This window comes from Falco peregrinus, chromosome 14, assembly GCF_023634155.1.
Source record: "Falco peregrinus isolate bFalPer1 chromosome 14, bFalPer1.pri, whole genome shotgun sequence".
Taxonomy (NCBI): domain Eukaryota; kingdom Metazoa; phylum Chordata; class Aves; order Falconiformes; family Falconidae; genus Falco; species Falco peregrinus.
The window spans coordinates 8,409,709-8,429,683 of NC_073734.1; the positions used below are offsets into that span (position 1 = coordinate 8,409,709).

Sequence of the window (19,975 nt, forward strand, 5' to 3'; positions counted from 1 at the left end):
GCACGTCTGCAACAAATTAGGGAAAATAATACTGGTGGTAGCCAAGGCAGAGTTACAGTGGTCTTATTAATGGATTGCAGTAGGGTAAATAAGTAGAAATTGTCTGTGGTTCCTCTGTTTCGCTAAAGGAAAGGAATAAAATTGGTTGAAAAAAATGCAGTGATATTGTGCACGTACTAAATTTTCTTGACTGTAACTTCTCCTGTTTTGCGGTTTGCTGAACCATAAGTCTTTCCTTTATTTTTGAAATTCTTCCAAAAGCGGAACACACAAGGGGAAAGTAAAGCTTGTATGAATGCAGACTAATTTTATTTAAGTCAGTGAAGTTATTCTACTAAACACTGGTAGGAAGAAGAAAACTGGTCCTGCAGACTGTTAGCTCTTTAGGCCAAGGATGGTTTTGTCATGTGGGAAAAACTACGCTAAGTATATTGTGTATGCTCCTAGAATAAAACACCGGGAAATCCCCCTTGGAATAGTCTACAATTAACAATAATTTGGAATGGTAAAGATTGTGGATTATTCAGTCTCTTTTTCATCTGGATTATGCTTTAGGTATAAACTTCCTTTAACAACCATCACAGCAAATAAAATCTTTGCTTAACCAGGAATGCTTCTCACTCTTCCATCTAGCTTCACACTTTCACTTGCTTAGACATAACAGCATTTCCAGTTTCTTCTCTACAATCCTGTCACACATGCTGACAGTCACACCGCTGGCCAATACTGAGCTCTAGACTTACTGTTGTGGTCTTTATTTGCAGACAAAAGGGTAACTCTAGCGATGGGTCTCTCTCTTATAAACCACTAATTAGTAAATTAGAAGGGAACTGGCAGCTTTTCACAACTGGCTGTAAGAGTTCCTTACAGACATCATACAGCTTCATTACTAATTTAAGTATTTTATCATCATTTATTATCTCTATTTGACTGTACTGTTCTGGGTTTTAGCCTGAACCAGACGTAATGAGACGTTGCAAGCCACTCACAGCTCAGAAATCTTGTAGGAGGTGGCCGTGAGCTTTCCAGCTGAGTTTAGCAGAAGAATGTGCTTAAGTACTTAGTTTAGCAGCAACAGTTGTACGGTACACACTGTGGTTTAGCGTGTAAGAAGCAGACACTGCTCCTGAGACAGACTCAGAGGTACCTGTGGCGAAATTAACAACTTTGTCAAACAGAGGGATTCACCCGACAAATGCATGGTCCCCTTAGGACAAGGGGCAAAAGGGGGAAGGAATATTTGACTGGATCCTAGAGTTTTCCTTCTGTATTTAAAATGTCACTTTAAATTGTTTTGGTGGTGCTAATAAATGCATCCCTTGTTGTCATCCTTCGCAGTCATCTTCACTGATTTAACTGTGGAGTTTGTGTATCTATAAATACCAGAGAAAGCTGAATCTTTCTTCTTCTTCTAGCTTCTGTGATATCTGAAGTACTTCAGTACAACATTCTTCTCGCCATTCATAGTGCTTTGAAAATGCAGGGTGCCTTTGAATGCGTTTTAAATGATGAGCCATACTATAGCAAACTCTCTTAACATGATCCTCCGTTTAGCTATTTTGCTCCTTGCAGTCATGGCCTGTCAACAATACTTTGTAAACTTATTGCCAGCTGGTAACTGATGCTGACTTCTGTCCATCTTTACCAAAGAATGGTCTAGTGCAGTTGTCTTCTTGCCCTGTATCTTTAAAAACAAAGCAGTGAAAGCACGTCGAGATTTCATTCTGACCCAGCTGGCATAGACTCAAGGTGATGGTACCTTTTGTGTATTATTTGAACTGCTTTAGATAGAAGCAATTTCACTGAAATCAATGGTGCAGAGCCAGGGCAACTAAAAGGGTATTCAGGTCAAAGGCAGACAGGTATTTTTGGAAAAGAGGAAGAATGCTCCTCACTACAGCGCCAGCCAAACCAGTACGCAAGGCTCAGAGCCCCAGCTGGGCAGGGTAGGATGTGGGTGGTTACAACTCATGCCCTCTTGTTGCGCATCCACTTGGAAGAAATTTGACTTAAATTAGTGTTGCTTTTAAAAGTAGTGTACCCGGTTCAACGTAACAATTGAAAATGCGTCAGAAATAAATTCTCAGTGCTTTCATTATTATTTAAGGATAATTTGCAGAGATGGCTGAAAATTGCGTGTATTTGGACTAGCTGATTTTCTGCTTGGTTGCATCCTGAAGGAGAATTAACCTTTTCTCTCTCAAATTGTCCGCAAAGCTCAAGGAATCAGTGCAGATCTCCCTGTGGCCTTCACTTCCCTGCTAGTTGCTGCATTTTTTACAGAGGTCTGTTTTAAGTCCCTCTGTGTCCTGAAATAAGAATGTCCTGAAATTCAGAGAGGTTCACATCAATGCCACGATCTGAACAGACAGGCGATGCACCTTTGCCATTATGCTTAATTAACGTAGGACATTCTAGGCTTTCTCTCCAAGAACCAGTCTTCCTTTTCCCCATTGGTACTGTGAAGTCCCTCGGTGAACCTTGTTGTTATGACCTAATTTTCCTACAAACTGAGAGATTTAATTTGCTCAGGTGCCAGGCAAAGGGAACACAAACCTGGAATTCTCCTGGCTACTCTAATTTAGCTGCTGCCTAAGATTTGGAAAAGCAATAGGGGAATTACCTTGCTGTCTGCAGACTGTAACTTAGTAATTAAAACAGAACTAAGAGGATGACATCAGTTTATTTAGGAAAACTGTGGCTTTTTCTGTGGGTCCACCCCAGAACTTGTGTCCTGCTGAGTTGAGACAGTGGAGCTGGAAGTGATCCCTCTCGCTAGGGACACCCTCTGTTACTGAAAGTGCTGCTGTCACTGTTTAGTTCCAAAACTAACTGAATAGCTCTTGAAAATAGTATTTATTCCTAACTGCATTTTCAGACGATTGTGTGTTTTAGTAATCTGTCCTTTTCAGGTTCACTGTTGTTAACACTTATGATCAGATAGTTTCTTCAGAGAACCCAGTGTGGTCCACCAAACACCTCTCAGGAAGTTAACAGTACTTACATGTACCTGCTTTATATACATATATAGACATATATGCCCATCATATATATAATAATACTGATTAAGAAGCCTTGTGCCATCAGTAAATCTGAGGAACTTCTCACTGAAATTACGCTGGCAGGTTCAATTAATGTGTGACAAAGTACAGAGTCTGATCGTGGATTCATTGGCAGCAGGAGAATTTCATATTGAACATCTTAGTGTTTCCTAGATTAACTGCGAACATCCTCAATGAATACTGTCCACTTTGGACTATTTTGACTTTATATTTTATACCACCATCCTCACCATTACACTCCCTTCTAAGAATCCTGTCACAAGAATGCCCTTACCAGACCTCACAAAACACAAATACATAAATTCCTGCAAGTCCGTATAAGTAACAAATAGTTTGCAGTTCATCATCTTACAAATGCTTCATCACTTGCAGAGTTTGTGAATCATTCTCATCGTATACCATAGTTACATTCAATCAAACAACGTGCAAACTTAGGACCACAGATCTACATACATCTTGAGTTAAGCTGAAAAAATAACTAAAAAATACACCATTTGATACTTCTATGTGCATTAATGTAAAAACCAAGTAACTGCACAGAAAGCCAGAATACTAAATACACTGAATGTGCATTAAATGAAAATTGAAATGTATTAAATTGGCAGATGAGCAACATACAGAATGAACAACTGCCTTGATTGAATGAGCTGGCCAAAGCTGTTGTCCCATGAGGGACCATGCATTTTGAAGAGTTATATGTTAAGGGAAATCCAAGATTCTTCATTTTGAAAATGGGAGGCTCTCAGAGAACTTTCCATTGTAATTTATTCTGAGGACCCCAAACGCATGATACTGACATAATTTATTTCTTGGCTGGTCGCCTAACTAGCATGTTACAATTCAATCCAAGTGCTGCTTCTCAATGAACAACAGCCATTCTTGACATTCACAACGTTCCCTTGACAAAATGATCATCTATGAAATTAATCTTTTTCATGCTACTTCTTTCCTCAACCTCCCCCCCGTTAATTGTTAACTAGTAAAATCTCTGCTGGTTCACATAAATGACAGCTTAAATGACTTGGTGTAACATTGTTGTGGTGCTCAAACAACTTAAAAATGTATTTCCCTGTATTTTGTCTGGACAATTCCATTCCTTTTCAGTGGCCCACCTTTGTTTAAGTCAATGTGCTGAGGAGGGTTTTCCACTGTTAGTGACTTAACTTTTGTTACTTCCATTTCCTACTGAGAGACCTAAATGAAAAGTTTACACGTGTTTAGCTTGCTTTTACTAACAGAAAATAGGAACAAATCACCAGGGAATGAAATGGAGTATTTCAATTTATGCTCCCTAGTGAAGATGTTGCCGAAATTGTCTAATACTACAGTGCTCTCAAGGAAACCCAATTAGGGACCGCCCTGGTAAGGGTAGCTGGCAGAAGCTCAGCCCATGTGTTTGCATAGCATTTGTTACTATGCACATCATTCTAAATGGACCAAACTTTGCCCTCTTATCTGCATCTATGCCTCTCACAGGAACAGGGAAAGAAACTAATTTGTGAGCAGTATTTGACCCCTGGAGAACTACACACATCTGCTTAAGGCCATTTTTCCACATAAAAACACTTTTCAGCAAAATGATTTAGCATGTGTTTAATTTTAATGATTTGGCTTAAGTGTCTTTTTGAGTGCTTTATCAAGCTACAGCAATCATCAGCTGCTTAATAAATATTGGATTAAAGTCTGTAAAGGGAACTAACACATGTATCAGAAAGACAAAAATGAAATAACATTGCCCGATACCAAGCTTTTCTCTTTACAATGCACTACTGTGTTCTTTGGGCTGAAGGACATTTTTCAATGATGCTGGACATTGCAACACCAGTATTATTTTTGACAATAGAAAAGTGAAACAGGGACTGTAATTCTGGCAGTTTTCTGGACTTACACAGTGAAACTACCACAGAATTTAATGCTGTTAGAGAAAACCACAGAAACAAAACTATTGGCCCCAAATACACATTAATAATACGTAGTTGGAATTCAGCAATAGTTTTGGGTATGTCCTGAAATGAAAAATCTGGCCTTTGCATTGGTAGGCATTTGACATGCCAGGATATTAGCAGAATAAATGTTCACTAATGCATAGAAATAAATAGGTTTGATTTTTAAAATTATCACAAAGGAAGCTGAGAAGATAACAAATAACAACTTAGCTTTTTTGAAGTGTTGCCACATGTCAATACATTGGTGCATTTTTCTGTTGCACAATGAAATAACCCTCCAGCAGTAAGGAAATTCTGGCACAGCACTGACTACAACAGTAAGTGCTACTGGTAGTGTCCAGTTGATTTACCTATCCTTAAAATTTTGAATTGCCCTGCCCAGCTGGATTGCTGTGCTTAATTTCCATCACACTGGGTCTCTGTGCCCTTGGGTTCGCTTCCTGTCAATACACAGCAGCACTGACTCTTCCGTGGTCCCCACCACCTTCTGCTCAGGACCAGCTCTCCCAGATTTTTCAGTGAAATCCAGCCTTTCCAAGCTATTCAGCAAAGTCAGAGCAAACACTGGGATTTGAAAAAAATACCACCAGGCTTTGATACTTGCCTTTGTGTAAGTCTTGAGTGATATGTAATGTAGTCCTAATAGCAAATTGCTGACTCTGTATCCGCTGAGACGTTCAGTGATTTATCAGTTTCATAACCTCAACCACAATTCATATGATGTACTACAAAGATCCCTGAGCAGTATTCAACAGATTCATTTTTCCTTTCATCCTCATAGCCACCCCCCACATTTGTTGTTCTTCCATCCTATATCTAAAACCACCCTTCTTCTGACCAACTGAAGACAATCTGAAGTTTTAAAATTTAAATAAATAATTGATAAAATTCATGTAGTCTACATAACCTGAGATGATTTGTAGTACGAGTACGGCTGGATATTGTTTCAAGCACAGGGTCAGCTCAAACTGCCTGGATTTTTACACTGTCTCTGCATATACTCAAGTGCAAAGCTTAGCCTAACTTTGGGATCACGAGGGGGAAAAGCTCATAGCCGTGCTTACCCCCGCCCCAAGGCATACAGTGCAGGCAGAACGGGGGTGCTGCACCCAGTTCTGTAGTGCCCTCCCTCAACCAGGAAGGCACAGCAGCCTTGAGACTCATCCCAAGCACTGCCATAGCGTGTCTTCCAAACAGAATGGACTTCTGTAGGTAGCTGCACTGTGCATAGGCCTTTTATCAGTGCACCTGTTTTAAAGGCACTCAACAATACGTATCTGATCCCTGGTGCTACCGTATAAACATGGATCTGATTTGGGAAACATTTTGAGCTTTAACCCTCCCTCTCTCACATGTCTCTTGGATCTAAAGGCTTAAGTAGTTATCAAACAGCACCGTAGTGTAGTTATCAAAAGGCACTGTTTAGCATTACCAACAAACTAACAGTAGCTCTACATTAGCATGCAGGCTCAACTGTCCTTGAAATTCCACTACTGAAAATATTAAATGAAGCTATTGTTTCCATCTATAAAAATGAGAAAATAATAAAAGACAGTACTTCTTTCACTTTTCTGCCTTTTGAAAACTTAAAACCAGGAGCTGAAGACTGGGCAACATCCAGTCCATCATTAGTCACATGAGCTACGCTTGTATTCTTTGGTTCGTGTCACTGCGGTTACTCTAGTTCATAGGGACACACTTGCAGATGTATGAATACACATGGTCTACAACACAATGTTTCTCCTCCAACATGTTAGAAGTGTAAAGACAATTATTTAATTGCAAGAATAGCTTGAACATCCATTAAAGAGAGTTTTAAGTATTTTGCTTTATTATTGCTCTTCTGAGTATCAAGACAAACATAGGATATTTTGATATATGCATTACGATTTGCTTAAACACAAATTGATACAGCTACAACTGAGAACTTTAAATTAGCAACGTAATAGTCATGAGTTAAAACTTTAGGTAAAATTACATAGTGCTATGTTTGATATTAAATATCAACAAGTAATATTAGTTTAAGAACTAGAACTACATCACTGTCTCTTAATATTGCCATGGTAGGACTATTCACATGGGTTCTGAATAACGATCAGGAGATACTCATTATCTGCAAAAAGGGATAAAAAAATGTTTAGTTAAAATATTTTACCTTATTTCCTGATAAATACTCTTTATTAATCTATTCCTCTCCAACTTATTCTTTATAAAACATACGCAAAAGCATTATATCTATTTATATAAAAATCATCTAGAAAATGTAAGTACTTTGTACAAAAATGTGATTACAGATAAAAAATATCTGTGCCATAAAGTTTAACTATACCATATTAAACTATTTCAGTAAGCAGTAGATTTGCTTTCAATAAGCTGTAAAGATGTTTAAACAAGATGAAAAAAGTCTCAAGATAAGCACCTGGAAGCTAGCACTTGTTATAATAAAAAACTTCTGACATCTGCAGCCTCTTCTGCAAGTGCAGAGAACTTCTTTCAGTTCACTAAGTAGTTTATTCAAAATTGAGAACCCATTTAGACATGAGAAAAGGAGAAAAGATTTGAATAGACTTCTACTATGAATAAATTCTAAGCATGCCAGACTTCGCCTACTAACTCTAAAAGCCCGGGGAAGTTTTGGAAACAATTTTAGTTAGATAGCTACTTAACATGATCTGTTTTAAATGAAACATTTCTTGAAAGTATCCAGTGAATTTACTAGGGTCATATCTGCTTTGGAGAGTTAAGAAGCTGCAGTCTTGCATTGTCACTTTCATCCAAAAGCAACTTAATATAAATCACAGGTAGTTCATTTGCCATCTTCTATTATAGTAAATCACAATCAAGCCTTTTGAACAACTGATCTCCCTTTAGCAAAAAAAGCTTCACATTTTATACCACTTATTTTCAGGTCAACAAGCTTTCATAGTTACTAGTCAAAAAGTCACCTCTAAAAATAAGTGAAAGGCAAATGCAAAATAAGAATCAAATGCATCAGTCTAAATCAATGAGCAAAACACTGATTTAAAAAATGCATTAGGTTTTTTACTCCAAAATAGAATCTAAACTGGAATTTTAATCTTAGTAGTGGCTGATGACTAATGTTAACACTTAATGACAGTGCCAGATTTCTTTCACACATACTGTTCTGTAGCAGCATCATAAATAATTCCAGTAAGGCAAGGTGACACATACCTAGCACAATACCCCTGTTCCACATTTGCTATGAAATCAGCATCAGAGGCCACCCCAGTGAAGGCTGTCCATCACTGCATGCTTGGAGCGAACATCCTCCCCAGCAGCTATGCTGAGGAGACCCCTGAAGCTTCCATTTCTGTCCTGTGTGCCTTCATCAGATATTTCTGTCAAAACCCTGCATACCGTTAGTCTCTCAATTAGCTAGTGCACACATTAGGATCTCCACCCCAACCAATCACCTCTGCTTTGCCTGATTCACCTTGTATACTGGTCCTTGATCACAGCTTCACCACAGCTCATCTAGCTTTGTTGTCTATTTTAGAGCCACAACTAACAAATTAACATGTATTTGTATTTAACATGAGTGAGAAACTGGTTGCTATATTCCCCTGGTTGGTTTAAGGAAAATAATTATATCACAGTTACGATGTTGGTAATAATACTGCATATCTGTAACACAAAGCCCACCTATGGCTAGGAAGTCATGATAACATACCAAGTAAAAAGAAAAAAAATTAGAAAAAAAAAAAGTTTTGCATGTCTTTGGAGCTGAAATGGATTTGCTGCCTTTAATACTATACACCCACGGACACAACTTGATAGATATATTTGTCCAGTTTTCCTCTGTGAAAACGCACTGAAACCAGACCATTAATCAGATCTAGACTTGTTTGGTTGTCTCCAAGCCTGAATACTATGCACTCTGTACATTAAAATCCTAACACATCTGGTTACACGGTGAATATATGGTTATATTTTCATACACTTGTTTTCAAAGTGCATTTTCTATGGTAGCCTTATTTGTGAAGAAATAAAAGAAACTTAAAAGGACGCACAATTCTGTTGTTACTTTAATACAAATATTACCTGGAGCTATCATAATTTCGTGTTTCTTTGATCTGATCCTAAGAAAGGTTAGATCATTCTGAGGATCAATATCTCTCACTGTGCTCCTAGCTTTCATGGTGAGCTGATGAAGAAGACCTGCATACTGGACTGTTGTAGAGTTATCAAGAGTTGTTCTTATTGGAATTCCTGCAAACAAACAATTTTACAATAATCATTCAGTTAAGTTGCATATTCTTCATACACAGCAGATCATACAAGAAAAAAACAGGAGTTCATAGGTTTTTTTCTGTTTTGTAGCAGAAAGAAGTTATGTTGATTTCAGGTATCTGTGTGCTTTTTAAAGTATAATTTATATTAATCAGTGGCAATTAAACATAGAGTTGCCTTATGAAACTTCTGAAAGAGCCTAATTGCTGTTTAAGGCTCTTAAATACCTATCAAATTCCATTCTGTAGTACTTAACCAGTTATGGTGCTTCATCAGTTTAAACACCGTCACTGAGTTCATATCTTAGCTGCAAGAATCTAACCCACACTTTAACTGTAGCATTTGGCACATGCAGTGGTAGAAATTACACGTTCCCAGAGAGATACCAAGAGCAATCAAAGGGCAGAAGTGGCATGTTTGCATTTGGCAAACAAAACCACCCTTGGAACAATCCCTTCCAATTCGTGGCAAAATATTGACAATTGGTAGTACACAGTGTATTGATACCAACTATTAAAAATATGTATATAAAAATATGAATATATAAATCAAGATTAATTTTTCATGATTTAATGAATCATTGTTTATCAAAGATTTGTCAAATCGTGCCTTTTATATTAATAGGCTACCAGGTGAAAGTAAAACCAGGGTTCACAGTAATCCTACAAGTGTAAAACTGTTTGGCTTTAATAAGCTTGTTTCACTAATAAAAAATTTATTTGTCCCACTAACAAAGAAATAGATTACAAGCCAGCAAGGCAATTTTCTCTTTGCATACATTTGTTTTTTCTTGCAGATGGACAGGATATGAATGCAAAAAAATAGGGTCATATGACTTAAGTTGAAGAGTTTGATTATGAAAGAAGAATTAACATGCACAAATAGCGAATGCCAGGTAAAGAATTAGAGCAAAGGAGTAAAAGAGATAATAGAACCACCTCAGAGAGTAGGCTATTCCATAATTTTCCTAGGAAAGCATTATTCGAATCACCTGAAATCTGTGCTGTGACTTGAGAAAGAATTCTGCATTGGTAGGATGTGTAGTGTGGGAAAGTGTACAGAATGACCCAGTACATCCTTTGTGTCTAATGTTTATTACTCAGAGATTGAAACTGATGTTTTAATGGAAACAAACAAGTGTTCCCAAGCTCTGCATTAGCATGAGAATATCTATATAATCACAGCGTTAAATAGTAAGTCACTTAAAAGCAGCAATGAATTAGTGTCAAGTTTATATGACCTTGTATTTAAATGATTGCTTCAACAAATACAGGACTTTTAATGAAAATGGTAAATGTTAAATGATCCTCCAAGGTCTAATAATAACATGAGTATGAGTTGACACTAGTGACATCCTTAGATTAAAGCTGAGCTATGCTTACTTTAGGACAAATTCTCTTTGCCTCTGCTACCCAAATTAGAGAAAGGCAAATAAATCCTTCATTAGAAATGCTGTAGTGTGATCCTTCTCAACTGTGAAGGATAGCAACAGTTTATGAGATTTTCCAAATAAACAAGGTACACTCAGCATAGTGTTTCAACGAACAAATCAACTTTGAGCATTAAAAGAAATGACAGACAATGTTTGTATGAGGAATCTTTAATGTGCTATTTCATGTCCCTAAGTGTACCTACACTATTACCAAAATCTTAGTAAAAGACAACTGTTTATGTTGGTGAGGAACAGAGGGTTTCATCTTCTTGGGGAACCTGAACAGCCTAAGAAAACTCACTACTGCACCACTGGTTCAAGTATTTTTACTGTGATTAATTTAAGATGTACGCTTGTTTGAAATGTTTCAGGATAGACAGAAATTAAATTTATTTTTCTGCAGAAAGATTTTAAGTAATTAGATTGATTAATTAGTGCTAATTATGGATATTTGGAGGTGTTACAAAAACTTACAAACTACACACCTACTTTGGGGCTTAGTTTGTGGAATCTAACTTCTTGGTACCTCAAATACATCCTCATGGAGAACGGGCTCTCTTGTATTCACATCTGGCATCTGGTGTTGAAACATTTCAAAATGATAAACTAAAACCAAAATTCCTGCACTAGACTTGTCCATTGGCTTCTAGTCTAGCCACACGTTCAACACGTTTGTGGGGATGAGTGAGTTTGAACAGGATACTGGGAGACTTTATACCTTGCCGCGAATAGCCTGACGTGTGAAAAAGGGAAGTGGAATGTTCTTCCTCCTTTGCAAATCAAAACTGAGACAGAAGGAATCCAAACCAGCCTTTTAAAAAGCATGCTATTGTCTTAACTCTGCACAGCTATTGCTGAGCTTTCCCTTGGTACAACAACCACGGGTGAAGATGGACGGTAGTAGCACACCTGACCAGGAAAGCATACTTGACCAAAATTGGGCTAAGTTGTCAACTGTTCCAAGTAACAGAACATAAAACAACTGGATTATTTTTCTATTAGATTACTTGGTGTTTTTGCCTTGACAAATGTATCGGACTGCAAGCTCAGAAAAGATCATTTGTGTTATCTAAGTGCTTGATTTTGTTCACTTCTTGTTTGCAGCTTAGTCCAAGTGCTCATTGAATCAAGTCACGTTTTATTTACTGAAACACAATACAGCCATATCTAGACACGAGCATGTGCGGGCGCAGAGCAGCTTTTCAGTTTCTATTTGCAAGGCTGTGCACTTTTCTCTTGACCTGCACCATCTATTCTGTGAACAAAGGCACATTTTACTTAACATGTCCAGGCACACAAATGAAATTGTCCACATTTTCTAAAGACTAAATAACATTTAGTCTTCCTTCATAGTGTTCTTGCCTCCTGTTGCTAAACTGCTGCTAGTGTAATAGATTTTTTAGGGGGACTGTAAAAATGGAGGCCAACTAGATTATGGACAAGGTAAATTGAGTTGTCTTTTTTGTAAAGAAGTGATTAGAACAGATTAACCTGAGAAGCCAAGCCTCTGAAAAGTGATTTCTGTGACTTCTCCCTTTTGACTTGCAATCTTCAGGATCCCAGCCAAAGCTGGCCTGATATGAAACTTGCTCTTCCTTCCATGACAACACACCATAGCACAATTTAAAGAACTTGTGACTATTTAGCAGGACCAAGAAATGGCTCCCACAGTAGATCAGCTTTGTTTAGTAGATACTTTTCTCCTGATCTTTTTGTTTAATTGTAACTTTTCAGAGGAAGAGGAGGGGAGTGAAATGCTATTGAATTTTGTTGTATATACAAGGAATTTTGGAGTAAAAAATGCCTGCAAAAGCAACAGCTTAGTGCCATGCGTTCTCCCCTTCTGTAACCTACCAAGAGATGTTCAAGATCTGGTTCTGGAAAGTAAAGTATAGTTTAATTAAACAAGGGGGATAAGTAAGAATGTGGAAGTCCTTAAGTTATATGAAGCTTATCATGCTTCTAGTTATTTCTTCAGAGAAGATGTCAAGGCTCTGCTTTGCATTAACGGAAAATTACATCATATGGAGAGCTTCAAGAAACGGTCTCAAACCAAACGTTCACGTCTTAAGATGAAACACGCTTTCTTGAAAAGCACGACACCTTGATGAAACGTTGCAAGCAGGTTGCGTTAACGCCTCATAACCTGCAACCCTGGGCGGAAGAGTTACAATGCTTGTTGCCACCGCCACGTTTGGAGAAACACAGGACGTTTTACCTTCAGCGTTTATAACAATAGTTGCGACAACCCCTTTGTGGGCTTGGATCCTCCTTAGGGTTTCCTCTGCCTCGGCCTGCCAGGAGAGAGGACACCTGAGGGCACCCCACAGCCACCACGGCGACGGCCGGCGGCGCCCCTCCGAGCAGCCCGCGGCGACGCCGCCCCCGAGGGCTGCCCCGGGGCTGTGCCCCTGCGCCCCCCGCCGCCCTCCAGCGCCCCGCGGCTGCCCCCGGGCCGGGGCGGCGAGCAGGCCCGGCGCCATTACCATGGCCGCGCCGCCGTTGCCATGGAGCGGCGGAAGTGACGGCGGGAGCGGGCGCGGGAGCGGCGGCGCGGCCCGAGCGCGGCCCCTGGGGGGCGCTGCCGCCGCCGCCTGGCGGGGTCGAGGGCAGCCCGGGGGGGTGAGGCGGGACCCGCGGCGGGGCTGGCGGGGGCAGCGGGGGCTGCTCCGTGCTCCCCAGGGGCCCGCGGGCGGTGGTGTCATGCAGCTTCGGATGGGCTTGTGGCAGAGCAGTGGTGGCGGACGGGGCCTGATCGGTGAGGTGAAACGAGCTCAAGTTCCCTGAATTGTTGTACTAGAGGGTTTTTTGGTTGTGTTGTTTTTGGTTTTGTTTTTTTTTTTCTTTTTTTACTTAGTTTATTTTGAAGCTGAGGCCGATACTGCCCAAATCCCAAACAGTTGCTCTTTCCACCTCCCTGTACACCACCAGCCGTGCCTGTGCGCCCTTCCCGCAGCGCGCCACGCTGCTTCCCCGGCCGCAGCTTTCCAGCCTGGCTCTACCCCGCACACAGGGGGAAACTGGCCTCCTCAGGAGTGCTGCGTGCTGTTGTAGTTTACTAAGTCGACTTTTCAGTTTGGTGTAGGCCACTTCTATGATGCTGTAGCGTGAATAAGTTATCTGCGTGCTTCTGTTACCCTTTGCCAAAATAGCAGGTGAACAAATTCCACGTGCAAGACGTTTGAAGAGCCGCCGTTCTCCATGCATGCAGTCCATAGGACTGATGTGTTCAAAAGACTTGCATGTCTTTGTAAGAGAAGAGGCCAGCTTTATTGAGTCTTCTGTGTTGTACATGAAGCTGCCTGGGCTCTTTTTACTAGACTGACTTTTAGTCGCCCCGCTCTAAAGATCTGGTGAGCTCAAAAAGTTTGGTGTTTTGCAAAGCCAGCAGCCTCCCTGTCTTTTTAAAAGGAGAGCTCTTAAGACCAAATTAACAAGCTAGTTATTAATCTGCAACTCTTTAAGGACCCAATTGTATCTGAAACTTGCAACACTGTATCAGCACGTAACTTAATGCAGTTTATGGCCCTAGTTTGGAGAGAAAATAACTTCAGTGTGTGGGATTGGCCTATCTGTTGCAATAATATTATTCTAGGTATTTATGAAGTTTCAGACTGGCAGGGGCCAGCATAAATCAGAAGTGATGAAGTTGCCGTGTAGTCAGATAAGCATATAACTGAATTGAAACTCTGGCTTATGAAGGAAGAGAGAAATTATCAGAAATACCAGTATATTTATTTCAAAAGCTACTATTTTAGCCGTTAACCTAACATGCTGTGGCAGGCAATCAAGAACATTGCCTACAGCTGATCCTGGCCCCTGTGAGTCACTGCCTCAGCTGTGTGAAGTGTTTCACTTGTGAACAGTTGAGCCAGCAGTGAACTTTGCATTGATACACCTGTGCAGTTTTGTTACAATAAGAACTGTGGTGGTCAGAATTTTTGGAAGTGAGATATCTTTACAGATTTTTTTTTTCTTTTTTTTTTTATTTTTTATTTTTGAACAATTGGAAGCACTGGTGCGTGCTTATTGGCTCTGACTGGAACACCTACAGGGCAATTTTATTTTAATACAGTCAGTAGATGGTCTTAAATGAAAACTTATAGATTAGACAATATAAACCTGGTCCTACTGTCAGTGTTGGTCACAGGAGTGATCCTTGCTGTTATAGTCCAATTAAAGTCAACACACTGTAGGATAACATACCGTTAGGGATAGTGGTATTCCTACCCCCAGTAACTGGGCGGACAAGTCCAGGGATTTAGATAAAATGAAAAAGCGTTTTTCCACTTACTGTGCTGCCCTGTTGCTATTTTTTAATTTTCAAGTCTTTTTTCAGGATCACTGTTTTCCTTCATGGATGCAAGATTCCTGTGTGTCTTTTTAAAACCAATAAAAATATCAACTCAGCTTTACAAAAAATGCTGAAGTGGAGCCAAAATGACAGCTAGAATGATGCAGGATTATTCTTGGAAGCATTATTTATGCTCAGCATGAAAGACTGAAACATGCAGACTTTTACAGACACTCAGATAGGCTTTGTCTCAGATTTAGACACATAACAACAGATGAAAATACTTCCTTGGTTACTTCAAATTTAACAGAGAATTCAGATTCCAAGCAACATAATTGCTTTTGATAAACAGTACTGAATGCAGTGTTAGCAACAGTGATACTTCTTGAGAACCAGAAACTCCACATAATCTAGGACTGGAATCCTGCAAATGCTTATCTGTGTGAATAAGTTTAAATATTTGCTGGTAAGAGTAGCAAATGAGAAGCTTAAAGTTTAGGTGTTTGCACTTGTAGTCTGGTGTTTGAACTAATTTCTGCATTATAGTTAAGGTTGAGGAACAAAATCAACTGAAAGATGGAAAACAGCTAAAACTATTCTTTTTCTTTTCTTCCAGCCCAAACTATGACAGAAGACGTAATTCTCCATGTAGAAACTAGGAAGAGGATTTCTCTGGTAAGTACATAAGGATTTCATTCTTTCCTTGATGCTTGAACCTGGAGACCCAGGAAGAGGTAGGGAGGGGCTGAAGCACACTGAGGAACACGCAGAGGGACTTGAGCTACACTGAAGTGCTGTAAAAAAAAAATCTTGATTTGCTGCCAGTCATTATGAAATAGCATAAATCAATTCAGGAAGAACTTTGCTTTTTATAACCAGTAATCTTGATTACAAGTACCTGTAAAGATCTGCCAAACTATTATGATAGCTTCCTTGCCCATGCTGTAGGATATGTCCAGTTTTCAGTTTTGTTGACCTATAAGGTGGAATGAACTCATGTATGACCAGTAGTGATGCTGTTGGTGATCGTACAGTTGCTTCTTTCATTTTTTTCCCCTATGCTTCTATTTCTGGCCAAATAGTCTCCAAGGAAATTTGGTAGAAGCTGATAATGTCGTATAGTAGTGGAAAGCTTAGAGTCCATTCTTAGCATACAGCTCTTAGAAATATCTGAAATAAATGACTGGTTATTTGGTATTATGTGGTTATTGAAATATCTGAAATAAATGACTGGTTATTTGGTATTATGTGGTTATTTTGACACAATACTGAGAGAAAGAGAAATGCAAGTTGTATTCAGGTGTACAAAAGTTTGAATTTTTAATGCAGATGTGTCAGTACAAATCATGCTGCTGAGTCAGTCACATATCATCTAATCAACTGGAGCTACAGTTTGGATTCATTGCCAATTCAGACTCTGTGGAGCAATCACATTGTGAATGTTCTTGGTTAATTCTTGGTCTTTCAGTCTCAGGAGCTGTCTGTTTTGTAGAAGTAACAAAATGGTTGAACTTTGCTATCCCCAGAAGGCTTCAGGAGCAAAAGTGTTATTTTGTGGCAGTAGCAGAATTAAGGTATGGGGGACAGTGTGCCAAGCTAAAACTAGCCAAAGTGAGGTTGCGGGTGTCTGCAGATGGAAAAAATAATGAGTGGGGCTCCTGGGCTGTACCTGTCCATCTCCCCTCTTAATAGTTCTGCAATAATGAGCAATCGCATGTTGTCAGCACCTCCTTCTATATGTCAAGTACAATAAACCCCATAATCTCTATTACTCAATTTAAAACCTCTCTTCTCTTTCTCCACTTGAAATTTGGCTTTGGTTTTATAAAGAGACCTCTTTGGAAAGGTGAAAATTAAGGAAGATGAAGTTAGTCATCCTTGCAAGGTTATGAACAAAACTGTAGGGAAGGTCCTGCCTTACTCCACCTGACAAAGATCTTGTAGCAAGCATGTGCCCTAGAGTAGATAAGATCAAGATCTTTCCCAATCTGACTGCTGATAGTTTTATTTGTTATCTTGTTACCTCCATGAATCCAAATATCATAAACTGAGAAAATATTTAAGAAAAACTGTGTTGTGTAGACACATATGAAACAATTTTAAAGTTATTATGTAGATAAATTTTAGAATGCAAATTCACTCTAAATGTTTTTTTTGTGTAAAGATTTTTTTATTTTATCCCCACAACTGTTGAGAGTGGTTTTCCCGAGTTTTTGCCCCTTGTGTGAGGAATTTCTAGCTCAACTCCTCTAGATGGTGCTACCGCTACAGCACATGGAAGTGAACTCTCCCTTAGGTTTTGTGTCTTGCTTGTTAAAATGCCACTTCGCTTAAGTCACGTATCATACGAAAAGATTAACGACTTCAGCTACGATACTATTTACAGGTTTATGCAAGGAGAAATCAGCACAGGTGGATTACCTATCCTCAGCTAAGTATGAGTAGAACGGGTTTTTTTTATAGATACAGAAGTCTTGCAGGAAATGTGTGGTCAAATTATCCCCTCATCTCTTGAAACCATACCTTGAGTGCTGACAAGGGCAGGGGTGACCAGCTGTAGCCTGTGGTGCTGATTAAGTGACAGCAATGAGCCTCTTAAAACTCCCAGCAGATGTTGCTGCTTTTGTATGCTAATGGAAGCTTCACAAACCATTTTCTCTTCCTTCTGAGAGCAGATGTAAGTACATGAAAATCGCTTTCTTATATCAAAAGCAAATTGATAATAACCTTGGTTCAGTTGTAAGGCAGAAGCTGTAGAGGCACTTTATCTGGTAATTGCAGAAAGCTTATGCAGAACTTCATCAAAATTAATTTTTTATGTTCTGCTAACTTTTCTTGTACTGAAGTAGTTAAGCAAAATCTGAATTGTGAGCAGATTGCTACCCGGGCTTTTAAACCATTTGCTCAGAGGCTTTCAGACTGGCACGTGAATCTGCTCTAGTACATTTGCCTTATCACCTCTAAGGTAGTCATGCCCTGCTACCCTGGTTATTTCAGTGGGTCAAGTTTAGTCAGAGCAGGCGTGTCAGCTTATCAGTAGTCTTCCTGAGCTTTTGGTGACCTAATATGATGCTTTGTGTGGTCTTCTGTGAATGTACAGTAAAAGGAGTTGTGCATCACAGAAGATGCCATGCTATATATGCTAATGTTCTACAGGCCTGCCTTGAGAGGAAATACTCACTGAAGGACTGGGTTTGCAGAATGACTCTACTGGTGGCTGAATCATGCTGAGGTTAGTGCTGTTGCTGATAGTGAGGGCTGTGCTTGTGACTAACTTGTGTGGTGGCACTGGGCTCCAGAAGCGTGAAAACGGAGCGGTGTAATCTATGAAGTGGTCCAACCATCCAGTCTCTAAGGGAGCCTTATGTTTACCTCAAGGGTATAGACGGTCTCCTTTGTAAGAATAAGAAAGAACTTGGCCATCTTTCTAAGACATCTGTAAAAAGTGTTTTCAGACAAAAATAAAGGAGTAGCCCAAGCCATGGAACTGCATTTAAAAACTTCATTTCACTTGGCTAATTGTGTCCTTTCTGATGTAAGTTGACACTTTACATTTTGTTTGCGAGGCTGGAAAAAATTTGGTCAGCATTTTCCAAACAAATAATTTAAAGTGCTTTTTGTACTTCTGTTTTATGAGATGAAATACTGGTCTCCACTTGACGCTGCTGAAACTTCTGTAATATTCTTCACGGAACAGAGAGTTTATGTACTGGCCAGATTTCATTTTAGGTAGCAGCAGTCTGTCCAAAGGTTAGCTCTAGTTTCTGTTAGATGTTGCAGATTCTGAGGTGACTAGTGAGAGCAGCTAAAGTTCAGAATTCTTACTTCCTGCCTTAGATGTCTGTTTTGTGTTGTTTACCCTCTTTAAAGTACAGCTGTCCCTCACTCCAGGAGTGGCCAAAGCCCAGCTAGAACTTAATCTGGCTACTGCTGTAAAAGACAGTACAAAATGTTTCTATAAATACATTAGCAACAAAAGGAGGGCTAAGGAGAGTTTCCATCCTTTATTGGATGTGGGGGAAACATAGTGACAAAGGATGAGGAAAAGGCCGAGGTACCTCTTGCTTTCTTTACCTCGGTCTTTGATAGCAAGACCAGTTGGTCTCCAGCCAAGTTGTGTGTGTGGGAGTGTTGATGTCCCCGAGGGCAGGGGGCTCTGCGGAGGGGCCTGGGCAGGCTGGGCCCGTCGAGGCCGGTGGTGCGAGGTTCAACCCCGCTCGGTGCCGGGCCCCGCGCCTGGGGCGCACCAGCCCCCGCAGCGCGACAGGCTGGGGCAGGGGCTGTGAACTGCCGGGGGGGACAGGGCCTGGGGGGGCTGGCTGGTGGCTGCGAGCATGAGCCCCCAGTGTGCCCAGCTGGCCGAGGCGGCCAGCAGCATCTGGCTTGTGTCTGCAACAGGGTGGCCAGCGGGACCGGGGCAGTGCCTGTCCCCGTGCTCGGCACTGGTGAGGCCGCACCTCGAACGCTGGGTTCAGGTTTGGGCCCCTCACTCCAGGAGGGACGTAGAGGGGCTGGAGGGTGTTCAGAGATGGGCAGCGGGGCTGGGGAAGGGGCTGGAGCACAAATCCTGTGGGGAGCAGCTGGGGGAACTGGGGGTGTTTGGCCTGGAGAAAAGGAGGCTGAGGGGGGACATTATTGCTCCCTACAACTACTTGCAAGGGGGTTGTAGCAAGGTGTGTGTTGGTCTCTTCTCCCAAGTAACAAGCAACAGAACAAGAAGAAACAACCTCAAGTCTGTGCCAGGGGAAGTTTAGATTGGATATTAGGAAGAATTTCTTCACAGAAGGGGTTTTCCAGCATTGGAACAGGCTGCCCAGGGATGCGGTGGAGTTGCCATCCTTGGAGGTATTTAAAAGCTGTGTACGTATGGTTCTTAGGGACATGGTTTAGTGGTGGACTAGGCAGTACTAGGTTTATGGTTGGACTTGATGATTTTAAAGGCCATTTCCAACCTAAACGATTCTATGATTCTGTGATTCTAAGATAAGTG

General features: G+C 40.4%; 1 protein-coding gene and 1 long non-coding RNA gene across 2 annotated transcripts in view; one reads left to right on the forward strand and one right to left on the reverse strand.

Moving 5' to 3' along the window:
- Positions 1-6,857: 6,857 nt before the first annotated feature.
- DYNLRB2 (dynein light chain roadblock-type 2) lies at positions 6,858-13,179 on the reverse strand. Its single transcript, XM_027792481.2, has 3 exons — positions 12,910-13,179; positions 9,071-9,238; positions 6,858-7,121 (listed from the first exon to the last, which is right to left on the reverse strand). The coding sequence occupies exons 1-3, from the start codon at positions 13,172-13,174 to the stop codon at positions 7,078-7,080; spliced, it is 477 nt and encodes a 158-aa protein (XP_027648282.2). The 5' UTR covers positions 13,175-13,179; the 3' UTR covers positions 6,858-7,077.
- Positions 13,180-15,598: 2,419 nt separating this feature from the next.
- The window catches only part of LOC129785619 (uncharacterized), a 112,485-nt gene continuing 108,108 nt past the window's right edge, over positions 15,599-19,975 (forward strand). Inside the window, exon 1 of the long non-coding RNA XR_008749766.1 lies at positions 15,599-15,660. This is a non-coding gene — a long non-coding RNA (uncharacterized LOC129785619). The remainder of the gene's footprint in view (positions 15,661-19,975) is intronic.